The 25,966-nt window shown below is 36.6% G+C and overlaps 1 protein-coding gene across 3 annotated transcripts; it reads right to left on the bottom strand.

Moving 5' to 3' along the window:
- Positions 1-1,243: 1,243 nt before the first annotated feature.
- LOC132286686 (alpha-mannosidase I MNS5) lies at positions 1,244-19,687 on the bottom strand. 3 transcript variants are annotated; one of them, XM_059789051.1, is made up of 15 exons: positions 19,388-19,684; positions 17,298-17,340; positions 17,146-17,211; positions 17,004-17,065; positions 16,533-16,632; positions 14,864-15,046; positions 10,896-10,944; positions 10,629-10,808; positions 10,293-10,413; positions 8,646-8,727; positions 8,478-8,563; positions 7,584-7,684; positions 3,180-3,321; positions 2,835-2,982; positions 1,244-2,141 (listed from the first exon to the last, which is right to left on the bottom strand). In XM_059789051.1, the coding sequence occupies exons 1-15, from the start codon at positions 19,525-19,527 to the stop codon at positions 1,914-1,916; spliced, it is 1,731 nt and encodes a 576-aa protein (XP_059645034.1). In that variant the 5' UTR covers positions 19,528-19,684; the 3' UTR covers positions 1,244-1,913. The 3 variants fall into 3 exon arrangements, with proteins under 3 accessions (XP_059645034.1, XP_059645036.1, XP_059645035.1); XM_059789052.1 differs by lacking the exon at positions 2,835-2,982 and having other exon boundaries at positions 1,942-2,141; positions 19,388-19,687; XM_059789053.1 differs by lacking the exons at positions 17,004-17,065; positions 19,388-19,684.
- Between the last annotated feature and the right edge of the window lie 6,279 nt (positions 19,688-25,966).

Genomic DNA, 25,966 nt, shown 5'->3' on the forward strand with positions numbered 1-25,966 from the left:
AAAGTGTGAAAATCTTTTATTGCTAAGATGTGGAATGTCACAATAGCAGTATGAATTTTTTGTCATGATTAAAAAAATTATATTCGAAGTATTCGTGGACTCCATTTTTTAGGAGATAAGAGAACAAGGAACAAGGTTTATTTTTCTTTCAATATTTGAACTTAAAAAAAATTTAAAAACAAGGAACAAGGAACAAGGGTTTTTTTTAATTTGAACTTAAAAAAAATTAAAAAACAAGGAACATGGTTTATTTTTCTTTCAAAATTAAATTAAAAAAAAAAAAAACAATTGGTGGGAGACAAGAGAACAAGTATACACGGAGTAGTAAAGTCTTTAATGAAGACAGCTGGAAGGTTTGTAAGCATCTTACCAGTCGTCAGTGGTAAGCCCCAGAATCCCTAAAGTTAATAGGTTTTAAGTACATTTTCAAATCATAGCATCCCACGTGTTCATTTGACAGCTCATCCTCTGCTTGGTGGTGAAGGACGATTGTTTTTTGGTTGCCATTTTTACCCCTTGGTAAAGGACACAGACCCCAACCTAAAACTGGGCCTCCTCACCCCAAGTGCGGTACATGCATTTGGTTTTAGACACTTGGTGTGCGTGTCCGACTTAACCTGCTCCTCCGTACGACGTCACTTCGCTTTTTTCATCATTACAGATTCAGCTTTTTTACAGCTGTTCCTCCTTTAAATTTGGTAGCCAACCCACTCTTTGGATAAGGATTCTCTTCACCGTCACTCTGTTCATCTGATGCATCCGATGCGCGTCCATGGTACAAGGAAATTGCTTTACTTTGCTAGGTGTATTATATATATATATATGTGTGTGTGTGTGTGTGTGTGTGTGTGTGTGTGTGTGTGTGCGCGCCTTCAGGTGGATAAAGTTCCTAATTGCAGCCTTGCAGTAAGAGATCAAATAATTTCCTGAAGATGTATAATGTTAGTCATTGCACACTTGCACCACATGTTTTGGGATCCAATAAAGTGGACAGACATCGTTTGGTTCATTTGTCAAAAGCCAGGAAAAGATAGGAAGGAATGTTTCCCCCTCTCTTGGTACATCCATAAATGAACTATCACGTGACTCCCACCATTGCAGAATTTGGAAGGCTGCAGTCTCACCTCCGTTTTTTTTAAAAAAAACCCAATAATAAAATGAAGCAACTTTATTATTGTGCCGAGACTAGCCGCTCCTTTGTAGTTTGTACATCTACAAGGACTCTAAACAATATAGGCAGATATTGCACAATAAGAAAGTCAACATTGTTTAGGCATCTGATACATTGTTACATTATGATAAATACATACCCCAAAGATTACATTATGATACATACCCCAAAGAATCCAAAGTATATTCGAATTTTTTAAATTCTTAACAATATATATATAATATATTGCATGCATAAGCATAGTTTTTATCCACCATAGCGGGGAAAAAGAATCAAACATGAAGAAACATGAATCCCTCACAAACTGATTCATGTTTAATTCTCACTTTCAATCTGTTATTTTGATCTTTAGTATTTTAAGCAGAAACTTGAGAATTTGTCATGCGTGACCATCTCAGCATACTGGGAATACTCTGGTCTGCATGCTATTAATCCAAAATTGAGGTACGAAAAATTTTACTACTAAATTACAAGACATTTGCAGCAAATATCAACACTCTCTCTATTTTTTATATTTAATCAGAATGGTGTAAGATTACATACCTGCAAGACTAAATCTTTGCAAGCAGGCTTCCTTATACCCACTGGATCTGCATTTATTTCTTTGTCCCAAAAATATCTCACTTGTCGCGGGTCCCATGTGAACAACCATACGCCAAAGTTGCAAGATCAATTATCTTGGCCCGTAGTCTTTCTGGTTTTATTTCTTTGTCCCAGAATCAATTTCAGGTTGTAGTGGATTTCATACGAAGAACCACAGGCCACAGTAGCCAGCCATGCTGCACGATCTTTGCCTACAAGTGGTCGAATCAACACCACAATCATCATCAGTCGAACACCTGTGGTCACCACGAGCATCATGGATATGGCAAGCACTCTCAATCCGTTGACTGCTATGTCCAGAGTTCAAAGTAGTTGCTGGACAGACTCGCAAAGACATTGCATGAGCTCGTTTTGCCAGATTTTCACTCTGCACAAAATAAAATCTATATTTTCTTCAACTCTTAACATGAATGGTACAAGTGTGGACAGTTGCATTCTTAAATTGCTGTTGCACAAATTTGCATTTTTTTAAAGTCAAATCATGTAAAATGCAAAAAAAAAACTAAGAAGAAATTATTAACTTTTAATGTCTCTAGATAACAGAACTAAAAATATTTATATAAACTAAAATGAAAATACAACCATCCAGGAGTATTTTGAATCAGGTGACAAAATTTCACATGTTCAGTTGTGCTGCTTGTGCACATTTTCGTTCATGGGCCCAAAGATGTTTGAGCTGTATTTGAATAAACCAAAAGCACAGACTGCACCAGAACTCTAAACACAGCAAAATGATAACTTACAAATGAGTATCTCATTTGCCATACCAGCAGCTGGAACTGACGAGATAGTTTCTTCACAGTTTTTGTAACCATAACCAAAAAGAGTACAAAGTTCATTTAGAGATTTGAAAATTCAACTGACTATTTATAAATGATGTTGGGGAGGGGAGGCAAAAAAAAAAACATTCAAGTAAGCTGAGCATGCCATCATGAGAAGACGAGAGATATTAAGCAAAAAGTTCATGATAAGATCAGGAATCAATAAGTGGACGCGGTAGTAATGTGTTTCTTCTGACAAGGAGGAACTATCATGGGTACACTGAAAGTTGAAAAAACACCTTGACAGAAGTCCCGTTACTCTGGATGTAGGTTGGAATCCTTTCATGCCAAGAACTCATTACTGGAAGAGGGTGGCCTTCAGTCGTGAAAATATAATTCCGGTCAACCAAGAATGAATCATCAAAAAGAAGATACAGATACTTGCACCTATAAATAAAGATATTACTTCAGATAAAGTTTTAAGTGTAGTTAAGAAGTGATTTTTCATACTTGCATGAAGAAGTAAAGAATTCTTACAGCTAAAATATAGAAGATGATACTAACACAATTTGACACATGATAAAGACAAAAGAATCACTAAACCAATTTTTTATCTAATAAGCAAGGATATAGAGAATTCTCACATTTCAGCGAGGAAGAAACTATGCTGATGATCTTCTAAATCCATAGTAGTCACATCTTTAATGCTTGCAAACCCGCCTTCAACTTTGGTGTATAAATTAAGAGAATCAACAATTGATTCACCCACTTCGATGTACCACGGATCTGATAATAATGAACAACCAAATATATAAAAGGAGGTAGTAATTACAATAATCAAAAGTTCAGCCAAAATATTATAGCTCATCCTGCAAATGAAACACTATCAATAATATATCTGTACTAATAAACATGGATATGGACATAAGGCACTGCCACAATGACATTTTATTTTAAACTTACATGGACACACTTATGTAACAATTATATTTATTCATTTTTTTCTTTTTTAAAGTAGGACAGATAAATGGCAACAATACATAAAACAACGAAGTATGTAATACAATTCATGGTAAGTAGATCTAATGCTCTATCCAGTGTGATCCCCGTTAATCAACGGTACTGGGAGGGGTTGACTAGATACAAACTTAGCATTTATTTCGCACAAGTGGATGTTCTTAGGATTGAACCTGCATTCACACATTTGAAAACCCAAGCATTTTACCACAACACTAAGCAACGACACTTGCTAAATCTAATAACCTATAACTGTAAATGAAACTTGTGACTTATAAATCATAATAATTACAATCACTGAAGAAAACGACATGATAAGAACATGACAAATGTATTCATATGTTTTTTGTATGTACGTACTATGTGGATAATATATATATATATATATATATATATGCACACATAACTGGATTAATTCCTCTCCTACTTTCACCCAACATGTTCAACAAACCTTCCAATATTTTTCGTTCTTTTTTAATATGATCAAATTTTCTATATATTAATATTAATTTGATTTTTCTTACAACCATACTCCTTTTTCATGCTAGGAAATATTATTTGATGGACACGTTTGGTCTGTGAGGCATGAGCATTTTCACGAGCCAGTTAGAAATCATGACCCTCTGACTTTGTTGGAGGCATGCATCTAGGCATATTATGCAAGACAATAGTTTAAAATAAAATTCCTAGTGTCAACATAGGGCTGACACTGCTTGGACACGTAAGTGTGCTGATGGACAGTTACACACTTACGTGTCCAAGCAGTGTCAGCCCTATGTTGACACTAGGAATTTTATGTTGACTCGTGAAAATGCTCATGCCTCACGGACCAAACCAATTGACAATATCAATGTTTCGATATCCTATTAGTCTTTAATATGGTCTAGTGGGTGGATCGGTACACACCTGGTTCTGCCGGTAGGGTTAATTGGTCCAACCAAGTGTAAACTTGAGGAAAAAATCAAACAAAATTAATGAGATTAAAAACTAAATTAAGAGTTATTTTTTTATTTAAGTAGAGCAGTGTGTAAGAGATGATGGATTGGGGTCAAGAATTTGGACATCTTGTTGTACAAGATCAGAAGGTGAATGGAGAGTCCAGTATCATATATGTTCGTGTGTGTCTATTGTGATTGGAGTTTTCTAAAACCCTAATTCTCCACATTTAAAACCATTTGTCCCGAAAAGGGGAAAAAAATAAAGAGAGAGAGAGAGAAGAAAGAGACGAAAACACCAAGAATATTGGAAAATCTCCTAAATAGAGAAATTAGTTTGAGGAAACTTTTAATTTTCTCAGACCCCAAACGCTAGCTCTCACTCTCACTCTCTTTTATGCGATTTTCATTGTCTCTCAAAAAATCCCACTCCAAACTCTAAGTGCCCTTATATATCGGGCTACAAGAGAGTACTAAATAGGGTCCACGACCCGCAAGCAAAAACCAGGTAAAAAAATTTTCTCGAGCAACAACGGATAGTCGGGTCGCAACATGACCCATCACCAAATTCGGGCCACTAACATCACAGTTAACATTATTTTCTGTAGTAAATAATGGAATATTAACATAGGCACTTCTCTTGTTTTGAAGCAACAATATATCGAAGTATAATTACAGATTTTTGTGTATACTATTTTTTAATTACTAGATATGCCTGTTAGGTGCATGTCTAACCAAACAAGTTAAATATATTTCCTCTACCATGTTCAAGGTCATGAGTCCAACATGACTAGTGCACTAATTTAAGTCCATGTAATATAAGAGATTGAAACTGATTCACCAAAGAGAGAGTGGCTTTGAGAATCACCAAAGACTCCTCGGAGTCAGATTCTTGGTAGATTGCTTATAGCATTTCTTGAGGTGAGTTTGAAGATAGATCTGGATTTTTTTATTGCAAAATATAGAATTAGGTATATTCATAGTGGAGGTAAGATGAGGCGGTTTTCATGCTGACTTCGCTGTCTAGTCTAGTAATTTTGTCCATCCCTACGATGAGTACAGATGGCAACAGGGCAAGTATGGATGCGTTTGACCAAACCCTAACCCGTTCTGATTATCAATTCTAAGCCCCGACAGCGCCCCGAACCCGTAACAGGATTCCATTTTCAATCCCATCCCCATTTCAAGACAAGATCGTACACCTGTCCCCACCTCGTCCCAACCCGTCATCTCAGTTTCTCTACTGAAAATGGACAGAGAGCAGATACAAAGAGAGAAATGGGGCAAATGCCCTAGATGCATGTGTGTGTGTGTGTGCGTGTGTGTAGAGAGAGACAGATGAGATCAGATTTTCAGAGGGACAACCTATATATATATATATATATATATATATATAGAGAGAGAGAGAGAGAGAGAGAGAGAAGGATCTAACTTACTTAGGGCATAGGCTGAAGATTGAAGAGCAGAGGCTCCCAGAAGAAGATTACAAGGGCTGTAAGCCACCCATGATATAGTTGCATCTGCTGGTCGACCATACCATTAATTTGTGGTCCATCTCACGGATGATAGTTGATTGGTAGGACTGAGAATCAACTATCATCGCGGGCATGAAGGGGGGTGGGAGTGAAGGGGAGGGTGGCAGTAACACTAATGAGAGAAAGAGACTGTATGCTATATATATGCAAGGGCAGTTGAGAAATATAATAACTAAAATAATGACTTAATTGTAATTTGCTATATAATTGAGACGGGGTGCATACATATCCATCCCCGTCCTGAACCCAATTTAGGTTGAACCTATTTATCCCATACCCACGCTTACCCTATTTAAAGGCACACCATACCCATCCCATTAGGGGCGGGGCGGGGATCCAACAGGTCGGGGCAAATTGCCAGCCCTAACCACGAGTTAATAGAGTGTCTCCACAAGGTTGTGGACTGTCCAATTAGAAGTAGGATAAAGCATTAGTGTTGTAGGTTAAGCAATTTTGCCTAGGTAACAAACTTCCCCGTTAAAAGCTTCACTGTGGTGCATGAGATGCCTCCACATGTCAGAGAGACGGTCCTTCAAGAGCTGGCTTCATTGCATGAACTGGACCTGTCCATAATATTGTATATAACGGGGCAGGGTGGATATGAATCAGAACCCGTCCCCGCCATCCCTACTACTTTTATATATATACATACATATATGTATATATATATGTATGGATTTGTCACTAAACAGACGGGGCGGGGACGGGTTTAGCCAAACCCGCTCCAAACCCGCCCCGTTGCCATCCCTACTACTGAACCCCAAGTTGTAACTTTGGGAAACCTCGATTTCCTATAATAAGTAGGCAAGGTCAATAAAAGGCCAAGCAAAATCCAAATAATTTTGCAGCCCCAATTCCTCTCCATCTTTATATTTCCTCTTTTCCTTTTCCATCCCCAATGATGGACATATCATACAAACATGTGTATATATATTCAATACAACCATTGATCACATTGTACAATATTTTCCTATCAAGACGCTGAAATCAATTGAACAGCTAAATTGTAGGTCAAGTGAGACAAGAGCATACATTCAAAAGTAGAAGTACCAATTTTAATGTGCATCATGATTGTGAAGATGTCAGTCTAGATTGCTCCAATAAATGTCAGCCTTGTGAATGGACACCCCTAAATTACTTCTATTGTTAATCAATACCAAAAAGGAAACTTACAGTATATATATTTATAGATGAATACAACGAATATCAACCATAGAATAAGACGTAGAGGTATAATTTAGGAAGATAACATTAAATTTTAAATCAAAAAGTATATCAAAATTTGATCTGAGAAAGAAACATGGAATGTGGTAATTGGGTACATCGCATCCTCATACACAGAATAAGTACACCATGCAAGAAAGGCCACATGGATTTCACCTCTGGCCACTATAATACCATACAAGAAAGTTGAATTTTCTGTTTTGTGAGGTTTAAATACTTAAAAGGGGATCTTTATCATTGAATTTAGAAAAATAAAATACTCAATGGAACAATAAAAGAAAATCATGCATTTATAAAAAGCTACAAATGCAAACTAGTGAGGAAGAAAATAGCGAACCTTTGGTCGCTTGATATAGGTAAAATGTGGACTCTGCTAATTCAGGGCGCAAAGGATAATATTTCTCTGTTGGATGCAACATTTGATGATCCAGCAAATACCTAAAACATTACAAGTGTTCCCATTAAATTGTTAAAAAAGGATCATAGCTTGGTGTAGTGATAAAAACTCAGATGTTCAAGTGTGAGAATGAAGGTTCAAGTCAGAGACTCTGAGGGCAACCACATCGTGCAAAAATAAGCCAAAGGTTAGGTTTCTGTCAGTCCATCCATCCAAAATCCCAAGACAGGTTGGACCAATATTGAATAGTGGCCCACATATAAACTAAACTCAACAAAGCCTTGTTCAAACTGGGTCTGTACACGAATCATATTTTCCTTTTTCTCCCATAACGTCAATTTAAAAACAAAAACAAAAACAAAAACAAAAACAAAAAAAAGCAAAAAAACAAAAATCACATGTAATTGCATTTGCTGGTAGTGGTTAATAAATATAGATAAATATAAACAAATGCATCTAAAATGCAACCATGGCAAGCTATAACCAAGAAAGCAAAGGGTGTGTGGATATGCAAACAAAAACAGATGCAATTGCAATTAAATCTGCTTTGTTAAAGAACTTAAATATAACCAATAAAGCCAAGAGTTTGTCAAAGAACTTAAATATTTAAGTTACACCCTCCTAATAGCTTAAGCTTTTAGAGTAGATGGCTGTAAACATGGTATCAATGTAGGCAAGGTCTTGAGTTCAAACCTCACTGTCACCCTAATAATTGAAATTGAAAGGGGCCAAAAAGAAGACAGGCATGTTAGAGGGCTTAAATATTAATGTTACACCCTCTCTAATAGCTTAAGCTTTTAGAATAGATGGTGGTTAACAGAGATGAAGTGATACCTTTCAGGTAATACTCCAAACTTCTCCCATAAATAAACAAATTCACGGTGTGATGAATTAGCAGCTGCAATATCCCCAACAAGAACCTAATTTACATAATAAATATCACAAATTATTATCAGGTTCAATTAACACTCGAGAATATGTCATGGTCTTTCAGTTACTTGCCTGTAGACCAGGCCAAAAAGCTTGAAGGCTTGTGAGCTGCCAATAAGTTGCTTTTCCTGTCCTCATATCAGCTTCATGATACCTATATTACAGTAAAAGATTTTAAGTCACTCGCAAACTCTGATATAAGCACCATCTTTTTTCTCTAACATTTAGAATTCCTTATACAAATGTGTACTGAATCTAAGAGATTTGACATTCTAATGGTTTCATAGCTGAAAATTTAAAGTTTTTTCAATCTGAAAGAGGTTTTAAGTGTTTCTGTGCTATGCCTACTAGTTGTGAGATTTAGAATCTGAAGAAAGACCAAAGAAGTAGAGGATGTTATGTGATAATCATAACTATAAGGAAATATGATTTATAATTGAAGAGAAAATTCAAACATCTACAAGTGAATAAAACTAACTCTAACTAGAAGGGGCTCTGACATTGGAATAAAACATTTGCAATTTAATGTCAAAGGGATCCCGACTCCAACACTCCATTTCTTTCTTTTTCTTCTTCTTTTTTTTTTTTTTTTTTTTTTTTTTGTGAATAATGTATTCATTTATTTAAAAGTTATTATGATATCAGGAGAAGTGACAACCTCACCTGATTGTCAGGAACATGATTTTCAAATTTGGCAAATAGTTTTTTTTTTTACCTTGGCAAGAAACTCACACCCACTTTGTCCTTATCAAAGGGATCTCGACTCCTACGCTCCCTTTCTTTCTTTCGTTCTTTCTTTTTCTTCGTCTTTTTGTATGAATAATGTTAGCATTTATTTAAAAGTTATTATGACATCAGGAGAAGTGACAACCTCACCTCGCTGTCAGGATCATGATTTTCAAATTTGGCGAATAGTTTTTTTTTATTATTTATTTATTTTACCTTGGCAAGAAACTCAGGCAACCACTTTGCCCTTATGGGGGACATGAACCTCGACCTTCACCTTTGGAAGGTGAGGATGTAACACTAGGATACAACCCTTGATTTTGGTGAATGGTTCCAAATTACACAACTAGTCACTGCATCATAATTAAAATTTCACAGTTTACCTTGTCAATCTTTGTACAGATATAGACTCAATCTTAATTTAAAAATTTTGGCCAAAACTAGAAGGATATTCAACAAAGTTGGCCACTTTGATGCTCTTCACCAAAAATTATACAATGAATTTGGTATTGCCTGAACTTTGTTAAAATTTGGATTCAATAACAAAAGTCAGGGTATCCAAAGTCGCTGCAGAATTGTCAATTTGAACAAACTAGGCTTCATGAAGGGGGGAAAAAGAGAGAATAAGTCAAATTGATTTGTGGAGTAAAAACTGCAGCAAGGACAGAACCAACAGATATCATTAGTTTTCTTTTAACTTTTTCCCGAGTCCAACGTTGATAAGTGAAGCAACACAACCTCTTTTTCTAGCTTTTTTGTTCTTTTAGCTCGATATCACAGCTAGTAACTTTTTTTCCCCCAGTCAATACAGTAAGACAGTTCAAAGCGCAATGTTTTGAACAATTAAGCAGGTTCTCTATTTCCTGAAAGCGGAAATGAAAGAAAGGGGACGGGTATGACAAATTGAGCACATGGAGAAGAATATATATATATATATATATATATATATATATATATATATATATATTCTGGAAGATAAGTGGTCAACAGTACCATGGGCCATGTCTGAAATACTTCTGAACAGCAAGATAAGCAGACTGAAACATTCTCCAAAACTCATCTCTTCCGAAAAGAATGTGGGCTTTGATTAGATACTCATAGAATGAATCAACCCCTAAAAAAATAATAATAAATAAATAAATAAAATCCAGCATGAGAAATAGCAACATATACGCAATCTGTAACAAAGAGCATTTTAGTTTTAAAATTTTAAAAATTATTTTAATATAAAACTAATATAACTAAAAGAAGATGAGAATAAAAACAATCTCACGAACTATGTGCCCATAAACTAGTATTAAAGGGGATAAAAACCAAGACAAGACATACCAGCCCCAATACCAGATGAATATTCTATCCATTCCCCAGTTGCTACATCCAAAGTAGTTCCTAGAAGATTCAATGAACTCCGCATGCTCCATAACTTACGAAGAGCTTGCAAAGCTGCAGACTCAAATCTGGGGTCACCAGTTAACCGTGAGAGTGCTCCCATTTCAAGAATCAGTGAACCTTAACCCAAAAATAGAAAGTCAGCCTATTTCAGGACATAACATTCTTTAAAGGCTTCATTTAAACTGCAAAGTGTATGCTCCTCACCACACCCAGAAGTGCTTGTTTCAGTTGTCTCATTCTCCATTACTCCATACTGTCCATAGAATTTTGCATTGATGTGGTGTCATAAATCCTTCTTACAAACAAAACCATCAAACCATATTTATATTTTCTTATTTATTAAAAGTTGAACTTTGATAAAAGAAATCATGTAAAAAATCATGGCCAAGCATGTCTCTAGTGTAATATAAATATGAAAAGGCAGTTGCATGAATATTCTATGGAACTTCAAATTTGAGGACATTTCATATATTTTTGAAGTGTGTTGGGAGTTTCTAACTACGTATCTAGATGAACAGTTTCAACTAATGTCCACTGTACAAGACCCAACTTTCAAACTTTTAGCAGTTTAGAAAGAATGGTGCATTAAATACTTACCGAAAAAAAAGAAAATAAAAAAAGAATCGTGCATGAACTTCCCATTTGCTAACCTATTACTACTTTTTCTTATTTCTAAACCCGCAGCCAGTTAAATTTCAGGCTAGAAATGGAGGTGGCAATACCTTGCATAGAGTCATTCTGTTACAGGTTCAGGATGGCAGAAAAGTTTACCCAAGAGTCCGTCCCTCGCCACCAGTGCCACAGATGTATTTCCTACTCTACGAGCCCATAGACTACCTCTACCCTTCAACTCCCTCATGAGACGACATCTCTCTCAATCTCACAAGTCTCAACTCAGGTACCCATTTATAGAGTTACAAACACAATTCCTTGGAGACCAAAATTTGTCTAACAAGAAATTCCTAACAAAATATAACTCTAATATAAAAACCTAATTAAACTAGGAATTTGAGACACTAGACCCAACAACATGGACCATGTTAAATTATAACTTTGCGAAGGAACCTTAGTAACATAGCAGAAAACATTCTCCATCTGAGATAGACTTCCACTTCTACCCTCACAGTAAATTGAGACTGTGATGTCCATTTGCCTGCTAATGCAATTGTCTTTTTCTTGAAAATTTGTAAATGTCTTTTCCACATCCTTCTTATAAGTTCCTTATACTAGAATAACTTAAAAACTGCAATCGATTTCAGCCATCAGTACTACAAGAAAGTAGTTTTGACAGAAAACTAAGCAAGTGACGTCATCAAGCTTCAAGGATATTTTGGTTGCAAATTGTAATAAGTTGCGCTTTTAAAGAAGACAAAGATGAAGAGAGCAGTGATTCTTTTTAGTATTTCTTAATTAAAGTAATTGTTTAGAATAGGCTAGGTAACGTGTTCTATTTTATTCGAATTTAAAGTTATGGGAGAGAAAAACTAAAGATTATAATGATAATTAGTGCATCAAGGGTGAGGATCCAAGGTTCTCAGAAAAAGATTATGGAATTGGAAGGTGGTCAGAAAGGAAGTTTATATTTTAAAAATAAAAAATGGTAACATAGAGAGATTAGAAAACAATTTTTTTTTTATGCAGGATTGGGGTGTGAGGTAAAAATAGATTAACATCTCCCTCCATTACCTTTCTTTTCTTTTCCTTCCATTTCCATTGTACCAAACTGGCCCTAAGGGAGATGAAAATGAGAAGGGTTAATCTATTTGAAAGTGTTTAGAGGATGATTGTCAGTGATGGTCGACAAAATTGTTCTTATTGACAAACTACACATAGAAGTAGTAACTATATGTAAAAATAAAAGGAAAAATTCAAAGTTGTACAAATTGTCATATCAAATTAATGAGTCATACCAAGAAATTTTGGGAAAGAGTTCTTAACTAACGACTAAGACATTGAACTACATTGCAAGACAATCAATTCAATTTACACTGAGAAGGTCGTAATGAAAAGAAAGCGAGATGAAAAAAGATCTTCGTATGACTTTTATAGATTTGGAGAAAGCTTTTTATAAAGTCCCTAGAGAAGCAATATAATGGATTTTAGTAAAGAAAAGAGAAATATCTAGACGTAGTAACATGGAACTGTAACCGTAGTAACATGGAACTGTAACCGTAGTAACAACAATTATAGGAGAAACAAGTGAACTTTTTTATTATTGAATGCTTATCAACATTAAGTACCTTAATTATAAATGAACTAGCAAAACCAATTCAATACGAGATTCCATTATGTGTACTGTCTTTTGATGATATTGTTTTAATTGATGAAATTTAAGTAAGATAAGTGCAAAATTAGATGGTTAGAGATAAGGCCTAGAATCAAAAGAGTTTTAAGATAAGTAGAAAAAAAGCTGAATATATAAAATGTAATTTTACCTCTAGAAATACAAGAATATTTTTTTTTTTTTATAAGTCTAGAAATACAAGAAGATTAAGGATCTAGAGAGACCAAAATGTGAATGTTTTCATTAAATAAGCTCAATTATTTATAAAAAAAGGAAAAAATGGAAATGATGTTATTCATAATTAAAACAGAATGGGCTAATACTTCTGGCATTTTGTGTGATCGATTGCAAATCAAATCAATGACACTTCGATTATACTAGTTTCATTCTCTACCAAGATACATCACAAAGCTATTGTGCTCCCAGCTCAGAGAAAGGCCTCCTTAATAATCAAGTCAATGCCAGTTTCAGGGAAGAGTCTATATTCGCAAACTTTCATCTTGTATAATCCTTCAATTATTCAGCCCATCATCAACATGACAATTATAATGACAATGTCCAACGCCAGTATAGACCACTATTCTGATTCTGCCATCCATTGAGACAGAGATAAGCTGGGACGAGGTTTTCTTTTCTTTTCTTTTTTTTAATAGCTCAAGTTGCTTTTCCACTTTCAAACATCCATTGTTGAACTTCGTTTTTTTTTTGGATAAGTATCCATTGTTGAACTTCGTTGAATGGAAGTTGACCATTTTTGTGGGATAAGATTTTTACTATTAATCCAATTGAAATCATACCACAAATTCATCCTCTTAAAAGAGATGAACACCTCCAAATTAAATGGGGAAAAAAAAAAAAAAAGAAGAAGAATTAAAGATTAATTTTAAAATACCTTTTCTACAAACCCCTACATGGGGAATTCATTAATTCCAAAAGCAAAATGTAGATCTAAGCTACACTCGCAGTAGCATTTCATATCAGGAGACAGAAATATAATGCCGCCTCCTCTTCTGTAGAGATAACCCTATGTATATGCAACGGAAAATTCTCACAGCTTAGCTCCCTCTTCGTAAGATAACAGTGTTAAAGCAAAGGAGTCTCAGCCTAGATGAGTCTCATGCACTCGACTACAGTCCTATAGGCCCAATCATGGCTCTCTAAGTAAGCAAGTGGACCGTTAAGTAGTTCCAAGCGTCTGAAGTCGTATCCTGATGCAAAGAGGGCTCTCCGTTGGCAGAGAAACATTAAAAATCTTTTAGCTTTTCCCTGACAGGGCCATATCAACTTTGATAAGAAAATTACTTCTTTATAGTAAAAGCATGAGTCCCACTTGTGTGCAGGGGAGGTCATTAATTGTTTTAGTTGAAACTATCCCTTTCCATTTGGAACCACCCACTCACCTATTGCAGTATGGAACTTGAATCACTCCCTATCCCACTTATTGACGAGCGTTATATGAAGAGGTGGCTTCTAATTCAAGATCGCTCAATTGGCCTCTGGCTGATTCCTTGTAGTTTCACACTGACCTTTTTGGATTCCATCCTGAGGTCAAGTTTAGCTAATGGCTGCACATGTCATTATATTTAGCCAGAATTACTTATACAATTGCAATATCTTACAATTGTATCATCGTCCATGCAAGTCATGCACACATTTATTATAATGATACCTGCTATTTGAAGATCTACAACCATGTTAGGTCAAAAAGTTGAAACAACATGAGTGGAAGTGCGGAACATGGTATACAATGCTACATTTCATGATTCAAAAGAGATAAAACTTTACAAGGGTGAAATTGGTGTATATATACCCAGAATACGTAACAGTTGATATACTAATTTGGAATCGGAAATTCTATTCTTTAACTTAAGCATGATATAGAAAGCACCTTTAAGTTGATCCATGCATATGGCAATCCAGTTGGGGTATCAAAAGCAGGTAGGAAACGTCGCCCTAAATCCTCAGCCAAAAAAAGAAGCTGATTCTTGTACAATCCTTGAACCAACCTACTTGTAGAATCAGTTGCAAGAATATGAGAAGAAACAAGTCCTCCAAGAACTCTTATGTTGCACTACACGACAACAACCAAGTGAAGAAACATCATTAAATCACAATTAAAAAGCAACAAATCCCAAGAAAGTTAAAATGATATTAGATGAAGCTTTGAGTCAAAACAATTTAGGGTAGATTACACTGACCTCCCCTGAGGTTTTGCCAAATCACAATTGGATAGACCGTTTGGTGTTTATTACTCTCACCTCCCCTAAGGCCGTTAGTTGACTAACAGATGTTAAATGTGAGTGTAAAAAGTCCATTATGCCCTTATTTGTAATAATTAATTTTATAATACAAATATCTTACACCCAGTAAATTATTCTTGCTCCTCTCTCTTCTTCTCCACTTCAGCCCCCATCAACTTCTCCAGCCGCCCATCTCCATCCACAGTTGCCATGGCCACCATACCACATCTCTTTCTTCTCACCTTTCTATCTCTTAAGGAGCAAATCACAAATACATTAATATATATGTATATGTATATGTAATACCCAAAACATATTTTCTCTCGCTTGGTTGACACCCATTTTGGGCCTGTTTATAAGCATCTACCTCTCTCCTCTCCACCTATTCCCACTGTCACTTTCTCCAGCTGCAGCTATCTCCACCCACCACTGCAATCACCATACCACCTCTCCTCTCCTCTCCTCTCTCAACAGCAAATCACATATAAATTAATATATACATATATATATATATACACACACACACATCTGATTGGTAGAAACCCATTTTGGGTTTGGGTCTGTTCATGAGAATTTGCCATAGGACTATATAAAGATATATAAACATTGTCTCTCTGTAAATATATGTATACAGTACACACACACATACACATATATATGTGTGAGTCTCTCCTCTTCCTCAAAAGACTTTCACTTGGTGATGGTTCTTCTTCGACAAATAAGGGATATGATAAAAGATGACAAAAGAAATATTACAGATTAGTCTACTCATCATCTGCAATATATATACACACACAATCCACTGTAATTGCGCACTTGGTGTTGGGGAAATTTGGAAATTAATTGGTCAAGTTATTTAGGGCATACAAAATTGATGTATATGTGTATAGGTGATAAATATACATACTTCAATATGTAAATCCACATGAATTTGGGAGAGATTGAAACCATCATCAGTATGTAAATCCGCATGAATTTGGGAGAGATTAAAACTGTGATGGATGCTACTTAGATTGGATGATGAGTTGCGACAGATTGGTTGAGAGAGATTGAAATCAACTTTAAGGCTATTGTTGTCTTTTCACACAAGAGAAGGGCAATATGGCCATTTTATAATTTTTTGTTAACAGTTGTAACAGATAGAAAACAGCAGGGGTGTCTTTGAGCATACATGTCATACCTCAGGGGAGATTAAAATAATAAGTCTCAAACGCACTATCAAAGTGTAATTTGACAAAACCTCAGGGGAGGTCAGTGTAACTTACCCAACAATTTAAGTAAAACAAAGCTTTTAAATGGAACTTTTCAATTGCATACCTCAAAAAGATTTATCCTTGCATCAACATCAAATGTTAGATTGTCGGAAAGCCAAAGAACAGCCTTTTCAAATTCCGTATTGTTACCCATGATTACAAGGCTGAGGGGGAGAGAGAGAGTATCAGAATAAAAATTCATCATAACATTTTCACAGTAGTGGATATCACCGTGTGTGTGTGTGTGTGTGTGTGTGTGTGTATTAATACTAATGGCAACACAGACAGAATCTAGAAATATAACAAAATCCTTGTTAAATACCTTTTTATGATAACTAACTACATCTTTATTAAATATAAACTACCAACGGGCCAGTGGCCTAGCGGTATCAGCCTCTTACCTCCCAAAGGGAGGTCAAGGGTTCAAGTCTCAGAAAAGACAAGTGTGTGTGAGTACCAACTAGGAGAATATATATATATATATATATATATATATATATATATATAAACTTGTTTCTAAAGAAATATATCTTACCTGGACAATGACTCGATAAGTGTAAGGGCTGATCCATTATACTTTTGCGGTAAGTATTCAAGCTAAAAATTGAGACAGTATACGGTTAAATTATCCATCTGTAGCTGATGAGAATTGAAGTTCTCAAGCAAGCAATAATTACCTTCAAATTTCCAAGCTCGCTAAGAGAGTTGGTGAAAGTTTTCGTAAGGGGCTTCAGCTCATCATGCTGCGGAACAACAGAATAAAACTTGACATTTCATGCAATAAGATAATGTATCAATCTGGAATTCTAAATTGGGAGCTTGAACAGACCGGAAATGCGTAAGTCATGTAGTTGTCATATGCATGGTAAAACCTGAAAAGGGAGGAAAAACAACTTTACTGTCAAAAACAAGTTCCCTGTATTGATTAGCCAACAAAGAGATTCCAATAAATATAAAATAAAAAAGTGTAAGCCTTTTTTTCCGCTTCTCTACTTGCATAGGTCTTTCAGTAATACACAATATTGTTGACAATAGCTTCAGATAAACCCTTGGGCTTACTCTGATTATAAAGAGAACAAGGTAAAATAAGACGAGGAAAATAACACCCACACTTACATAATCTACTGTTTGGTTCATGGGGGTGTAAAACTTAAACCTACTACACCAAAATGCAGCTGAAGACTTAATTGAGTCATGTTATCCTCCCCCATCCTCCTCCTCTTCTCTCTCTTTTCAATCACTTAGCATGAAGTAGCCACTTTGTGCAAGTGTGTTGGAGGTCAAAAGTTTAGGGTCTGTACAATGTCCACACCTCCCAACACCCTTATAAAAAACAATATTCTATCAGCTAATTGCATCTCTTTTCCGTTCTCATGACCAAACCACCATAAGAAAAATAAGGATGCCACATGCAACAAATGTTATTTGTGGGCAACATGAAAGTCAATGCCAGGGACGATAATCTCCAAACAAAATAGCTCCTACTGACAAGAAGTGATTATTGACATTTGACTACAAAATATAATTTTATGATCTTCCAGTTCAATTGAATACCACAAATGGGTAAAACAAGTGCAAGGAGATCCAACAAGTTTTTTCCTTCTTTCTAAGTAAGGATAAAAGTTATAAACAGTCAAAAAAAAATTCAAACTCAAAATTCCCAAGCATGAGGCAGGCTGTCAGGGAGGAGTTTGGTCTCCATTGGCTTTACTTTTAGGGGTCTTAGTCTGAGCCATCAACAAGTCTAATTCTTTATGCGCAATTTTACAGGGGATTTCTAACTTCTAATTCAAATCAACTTCAACAAGTCTAATTCTTTAAGGAATCATTCAGAGGAATATATATATGTACTTGTATACAAACATATTTTGTGATTCTCAACCAGAGAGGCATAATAACAAACAAACAAACAAAAAAAAAAAAAGAAAACTGAGATCTTAGCAGTTACATTTCTTAGTGAAAAATTCACAAGATTTTTCAATTTTTCATTTGATAATAAGATTTATTCATTGCTTAGACAGTTACACTTTAGTTCTAGAGTTATGAATTTGGTTAAACCTATTAATTTTTCCTGAGTGCTCTTTACTAAAGTGGGGAATTACATCATCCTCATCCTTTGAAGTTCTACATCAACCATCCATTTGTCTTCATTTTAGAGACTGAAGTTTTACTTGATTAACCCATCCAAGAAGTACCATGATAAAATGTTGGCAACGGGATCAATAGTGAAGAAAAGCAGATTACCGGTGGTAATTGCGTTGACATAAACAGCGGACTGTTGATTTCAAAAGCACCAGAGCCTTGGACTAGCTGGGACTTGGGAGCACCATTCATCATAGATAAATCAGCATTGGATGATTCTAGGTTACAATATGAACTCAAGTTACAGGTTGTACTATTTTTCTTTGGTGTTTACTTTTATGGCTAGGATTAAGTCTATTGTAGTAGGAAAACCCTATGTATTTTTAGTTATCAACTAGCAAGTGTTGTTTGGGGATCATTGTCGTTCAAGTTTTCAAGTTAATTTTGAAGTAACTGGAATTATCCCTTAACTCCTACTTGTTTCTTGATATCATTCACTGATATCTTGCAAAAACCCACAAAAGCATGTAAGACTTTTTTAAGTTCTGAATATATATATGTTGAAATTCAACCTAGAAACTCTAATGGGTCAGGATATATACATTATAATATTAAAGGAGAGACATTGAACAAGAGAGAAACAAACATAGTAGATATCGAATGAATCTTGAAACTAAACCTAAGAAACCAAGTGGGTCGTGATGATTCAATTGCATCTCTAATCTTGAAAATTAACCTAAGAAACCAAGTGGGTCGTTATGATTCAATTGTATCTCTAAGTAGAATAATTCATAAAAATCATCATGAATAATCAAGAGGTTATTGTGAGTCACTTACATCTTACGAACTTTCTCACTCATGCGTCTCTTCTTAGCTGCCCTGCGAGAATCGAGCCCGGCGGACAAGGATATGTTGAAGATGGTGGGAGAGATCACAAGAAATATGAGAACCCATGTCTGAATATCGCGACACAACATGTCTAATGGGTCAAATGCAGATTACAGAGATTGTATTTGTAGAGAGAGAAAATGGGGAAGGTGTTTGCGGGAAGCACGGGAGAGCGCAGATCTCGTTGGGGTGTAGAGACAATAAAGCACGAGGATGAAATGATGAACTATCCTGCAATTTTAGGGGCGGAAAATTTTTTTTTTTTTTTTTTTCCCTCACCACAAAACCAGTAGCGGATTTAAATCAAAGTTATCGAACTGTAATTATAAATAAGATAATTTCACTGACACCCAATGGTTTGGCAAAAATTTCAGTCTAAAACATATTTCAAAAATAACTGCCACTCACGTTACAAACGTTTGTTCCGTTTTTCACTCACACCCCAAAAGTTAGTTAATAGGTATGTCTTACCACTTTTATATGTAAAAAGACATTCTTACCCTTTAACTTTGGTTTGACCAATTTAATTTTTTTTTAATGACTGAAATGACATATTTATCCTTATAATGTTTGACTTTTATACCCCTCACATGTTTTACACTTCTCTAACCTTCAAAGACCATCATTGTTCTCGGTTCGACGACCATCACTAATCCAATTACAGCAAGAGCTTGTTGGATTCTAAATCTCAACCTTCACCATGGAAATTGCCGACTAAAACTTGTTACGGCGAGGAAGGAAGACGGTCCAAAGACCCATTGTTCCAAGCTCAACCACATACCTCTCGCAGCGCCAAGGACGGAAGCCACATTGTTTGAACATGTCATTTGAGCATTATCGGTTAAGTTTTTGCCGTTCACTGCTGTTGCCGATAATGGGTCTTGTTCTCCTTGTGCTATTTTCCAGTTATGTTTCTCTCACTATGGTTATTTTAGATCAACTGATTGATACTCAACATAAAACCTGGGGAAATGTCTGCACTAATAATTGTCAACCTTAAATCAATCTTGTTTATTACTTTTAATGTTTTAGTACTGAATTATTACATAACTTATGTAAATATATTGTATTAAATTTGTGTGAACATTTGATTGTCTACGGAAGCATATTCCCATGTTTTGCATATGAAGAAAACCACCTTCCTGGAAGGATTTATGTCTTGTAGAATTTGAAATTTGCAACTTGACTATTTCAAATGGATTCTGCATCAATTTTTACAAATTTTTATTCTACTTTATTATTATTTTCTGGTGGTGGCAGGTTGAAGCTCCCATTAATGTTCTTCTACACCACTGTAATACCCCTAATTTAAAAGGATAGTCTCGGCATTTATTTATTATTTTTGTTGAATTTTTGCATGATTATTTGGTTTAATTATTTTATTTAATTGTTTACCTGTGTGATGTGTATTTAATTGGTATCTATTTATTTGTTTAAATTACATTTTATTACATTTTATTTTATTTAATTGATTATTAAATGTTTTAATTTAGGAAGTAATTTAGGAAGTATTTTAATTAACTATTTTATTTTCATAATTGAGGGTTTAGTTTCTTTAGCCGACACAGGATTTAATTAAGTTCTATGGGCCGGTTAGGATTTAGTTAGGGCTCTAATTAATTTAGGGTTTTGGTATAACTCTATAAATATATGGGTATACGTCTGCCAAGGGTTTCTAAAACCCTATTCACCATATTCCCGTATACAGTAAAGAGAGAAGTTGAGAGAACAGAGCGTCGTAACGGTCTGTCAAGGAGAATAACAGAGAGGACCAAGGGAGGTGTTTGGTGGATTAGATCAGAACCAGAGGAGGCTAGAAGGTAGTCAGTGGTTGCCGGAAAGCTTAGAACAACGGCGTCAAGGTTCTGTTTATAAAACTGTACAGGCAAGTTCTTCTCTTTCTCCTTCCCTTTGGCTTGTGTTCTGTGCACCTAGACAGTCTCTAGGAGATTAATTGGCCTTAAACTGAACCATGCATGTTTGATATATGATTTGCTTGATCGTTTTATCTGTGCAAAATTTATTTACAAAATAATTATAGCGCGTATGTTTTCTTGACTCTGTTTTGGCATAACGTCCCACTGTTCTAATTTTTATTTTGAATCTTACTGAAATCAATCAAGGTCTGACTGGATACTAGACGTAAATTAAGACTTCAAATTTAAATTGGAGAAAGAACAGAGGGGTTGGGATAAAACTGATCTTGCAATTTAGTTTCAGTGCCGTTCTTCAACAACGCTAGTTTAAATGGCCTGAGTAAACTCTGTAATTGCTTTCAAAACTATTGTAAACAATCTTGGGGAATGCTTTTAGACTAAATTACGAGTCCTAAGATTAGTTCAGAGACTAACAGAGGGTTAGGAATAAGCCGGAGAAGGAGCACAAGAGCTGAAACGACGCACCGGGGACGAAGGCTCTCAAAGGAAGTGAGAGCCGGCTCCATGGAAGTGGGAGCCGGCTCCCACAACAAAGTGGAGCCGGCTCTAGGGAGTCCTAGAGCCGACTCTAAGCTGGAAAAGGGCCTGCTCCAAATTCTGGAGCAGGCTCCCTTGGTATTTTTGATTTATTTTACGTTTTTTTTTTTATTTTCTACATACTATGTTCACTGTTGGAGCATGGAGACTGTTTGAATGAATTTGGAACTTTACAGAGGGATCAAGGAATGAATTTTGAGTGTTAGTAAGACTCTAAATTGAGTAAAGTTTAATTCTAAGTTGTCGGGACAAACATTGTAAAAATTAAGGCACTTAACAAATGGAATTGAATTAATTGTTGAATTAAAATTCAGCAATTTGATGGAACATAATGTGTTTATAAAACTTGTTTTAGAATGCATTCAAGTGCATGATAGGGTCATTTAATTATTAATTTTGATCTATGCATGCTTAGGAGGCTAGTTGCGGAATTATTAAATTGTTTACTGCAACTATATGGCTAATGCTTGGATTTAAACTGCTGAAATATTTAAACAATCTTCTGAATTGTTTTAGCAATTTATTGGTTAATAATAGGATTATTTAACCTATTCACATGCATGATGGAGTCCCTGACATATTAAATTTGGTCTATGCATGCTCTGGATGTTAGTTGTTGATTTGTTAAAATCGTCTCCTGCAACTATATGGTTAAATGTTTGGATTTAAATTGCTGAAGCTTTAAATAGTTTTCTGCAATTGTTTGGATGGTAGTTTTTGGTCTGTAAATTATTGAACTGTCATATATGTTGTAATTTACATGGATATGGAGGATGGTATGTACCGGTATGGGACGGTGACATACTAGGGACGGTTTAGCTCAAAACGCATAAACCTAACCTAATGGATTAATGGAATGGATTGAAAGATATCGAATCCTAATTGTGGCTAAGTCAGATCAGCTGTAACCAAGTTGGATGACTTCCTGGATTAACGGATGGTAGTTAAGTCATATCAACTGAATAAGTGGAGTGACTAACTAGTTGGTTTATTGTAGGTCAGTTTAATAAATAGTTGAACTGCTTACCCTGGATTTGGACGGACTTTATATATATGTTTATGGTACCACGAGTTGAGCTTGAGTCTTAGACTCGTTGGTTAGGGTGCGTATATGCAGTGGATGCGTAGCTGGTTATAATAGGTTGAGGTGTACCATGTTAGGTCTAGGTACTCATGCCCACCTTTGGGTGCGTATTCGCATATTGCCTTTTATTCAGGTTGAGACCCCTATTATAGACTAGTGAATGTCCCTTAGTGTGGATATATTTATATGTATGGACTAGATAGATATTGTGAGGTGTCTACGGTGTATCTGCGTATCGGGTCACTGTATGGATTGCAGTTAGATTAGAACTTGCTCGTGGGTCTGACCTACTCCTTTATTATTCTTTTCAGGGACAGGACGGTTCCAGCTTTAGAGCTTGATCGTGCTTGTCGAGGACAGTCTCACCTTCATCTGATTACGTAGGACTTCTCTCGATATTTCTAGCATTATCTATTTTCAGTTTTCAGTTTCAGTTGAACTTTTGGTTAGGGGTCCATCAGTGGATTCCCAAGTTGTAACCTTGAAGTTTTGGAGGATTGGAGTTTCATTTTTCAGTTGTCCATGGAGGATTTTATAATTAATGTTTCTTTCAGTTTTATTCCATCACTTTTGTTTCATTTTGTCATCTGTGTTCGCTTTAAAATACTTTAATTATTTGATATTCCCTCGGGTTTGGGCCTGGGCCTGATCAACCCGTGTCTCGGATCCGAGGGGTATCACAGTTGGTATCAGAGCACTCCAGGTTCAAGTGTCTCTAGGACGTTTCGTATTAAGACTTCCGCGTAGCGTTTTGTTTATATAGAGCTTATGTTTAGGATTCGTTGAATTCTTTTACGGTTCGTTTAAACTCGTACTGATGTCTGTCTTTCTATGTTAACAGCATGGTTAACACTGGAAGAGGACAGAACATGAACAGTCGATAGAGGAGAGCGGCACGTAGACAGCAGGAACGTCTACAATGTCGACAAAATGAAGAAGAGCAGCAAATGCCGGGGTTTCAGGAGGAGCAGGAGGAAGTTCAACAGATTCAGGGTCGGGACAGAGATTCAGAGATTCCTCCACACCTCAATGACCTTGTTGCTCGGGCTATAGAGGCTGGGGTAACAGCTGCACTCCGGAACCAACCACAGGTTCAGCAGGCACCTGTACCAGCACCAGTGGTTCAGACGGATTCTTGGGGAAAGGCAAGGAGCTCTTTCACAAAGGGGAGTCCACCTGTATTCTCAGGCTCCACCGATGCGAGAGCAGCTCACCAGTGGAAACAAGACATTGAGCGTCATCTTCGTTTGGTTCAGTGCACGGAAGTTCAAAAGCAAATGCTTGCTACTTTCAAGCTAGTTGGGGATGCACTACAGTGGTGGGAGTCAGTTACCACCCCAGAGGAGAGGATGACATTGTCTTATGATGAGTTCAGTATTCGCTTTGACGAGAAATATTTTCCCTATGCAGTCAGGGCAGCTATGAAAACCGAGTTTCTAAGTCTGCAGCAGGGAAACATGACAGTGGCAGAGTATGAGCAGCAGTTTACACGCTTGTCTCTTTTTGCACCGGAGGAGGTGGATACAGAGGAGAAGAAGCGTAACAGTTTCGTCAAGGGACTGATGTGGTCTATCAAGAGAGCTATTACAGGTAGTCCAGCCTATACTACCTATGCTCAGGTGGTAGACGCCGCGCTACAACAGTATCAGTTGACTGTGGACATAAGACAGGCTCGTGGTGAGAAGCGGGGTGATAAAGACTCTGCTAATCAGTCAGCTGAAAAGGGGAATGGAAATGGTCATCGGCAGAATGACAAAGGCAAGTTCCAATGACAACAGCCTTGGAAGAAGCACAAGGGTGGTTCAGATGCTCACCGGAATGGGGCACCTATTCAGAGGCAACAGAATGGAGGACCACAGGCAGGACAGGGTCAGCCACAGGCTAACCGACAGAGGAGGCCATTTGGTACTTTCCAGGGTAGTTGTTACACTTGTGGAGAGTATGGTCATACCACCAGGCAGTGTCCTAAAGCAGGACAGGGACAGGGACAGTATGTGCAGCAGGGACAGAGGGCGTCAGTGCCTCTACCAGCTCCACAGGTTCCACGGATTCAGGGACAGACACATCTGGCTTTACCTGCACCGCCGTAGACTCAGGGACAGGCACCACAGCAGTTGCATTATGGCAGGGTGTATAACCCCAAGCCACAGGATGTTCAGGCACCTCAGACTATTGAGGGTAAGTTTCCTATTCATGGTTTACCTGGACGTGTTTTATTTGATACGGGTGCTACACACTCATTTGTAGCTAGGACTTTTGTTGCTTTATCTGGGATGAGGACGAGGGTATGCACTAGACCTCAGGGTATTTCTACACCATTGGGTGATACAGCAATTATACATGAGAGTGATGGGCCTGTGACACTAGATATTGGCAGACTCAGGTTTCTAGCCAATCTACTGGTCCTGGACATGCACACTTATGATGTGATACTTGGGATGGATTGGTTGTCTCACTACCATGCCCAAGTTGATTGTTTTGATAGATCTATTACTTTTACCATACCTGGTCAGGATATGTATGTAGTAGCTATGCCACGTTCTAAAGGAGGCGGTAGCACCTATTTGTTCCATGTGGAGGAGGAAAAGGATGAGGGGATTACTGTATCATTGGATAACATACCAATTGTACAGGATTTCCTGAATGTATTTCAGGAGATTCCAGGGTTGCCACCTAGTCGCGAGATTGATTTTGTGATAGACTTAGCTCCAGGCACTGCGCCTATTGCTAGGGCACCCTATAGGATGGCATCGGTAGAGATGAGAGAGCTGAGGGATCAGATTCAGCAATTACTCACCTTGGGGAGCACCGGTTCTGTTTGTGAAGAAGAAGGATGGTTCGCTTCGTCTGTGTATAGATTACAGGGAGTTGAACAAGGTTACGATTCGTAACAAGTATCATTTGCCCAGGATTGATGACTTGTTTGATCAGTTAAGGGGAGCCACATACTTCTCCAAGATTGATCTGCGT

The sequence above is a fragment of the Cornus florida genome, unplaced genomic scaffold (assembly GCF_030987335.1).
Source record: "Cornus florida cultivar Cherokee Brave unplaced genomic scaffold, ASM3098733v1 CherokeeBrave_3.0.0_Hap2_Chr11, whole genome shotgun sequence".
NCBI classification, from domain to species: Eukaryota; Viridiplantae; Streptophyta; class Magnoliopsida; order Cornales; family Cornaceae; genus Cornus; species Cornus florida.

Excerpts from the sequence above, each read along its gene's own strand:
- LOC132286686 (XM_059789051.1), bottom strand. The coding sequence starts at position 19,527 with ATGTTGTGTCGCGATATTCAGACATGGGTTCTCATATTTCTTGTGATC. Across the intron at positions 15,047-16,532 it reads CAAGGATAAATCTTTTTGAG|TGCAACATAAGAGTTCTTGG; the intron begins GTATGCAATTGA and ends GTTGTCGTGTAG. Across the intron at positions 7,685-8,477 it reads TTTGGAGTATTACCTGAAAG|GTATTTGCTGGATCATCAAA; the intron begins GTATCACTTCAT and ends GTAATGTTTTAG.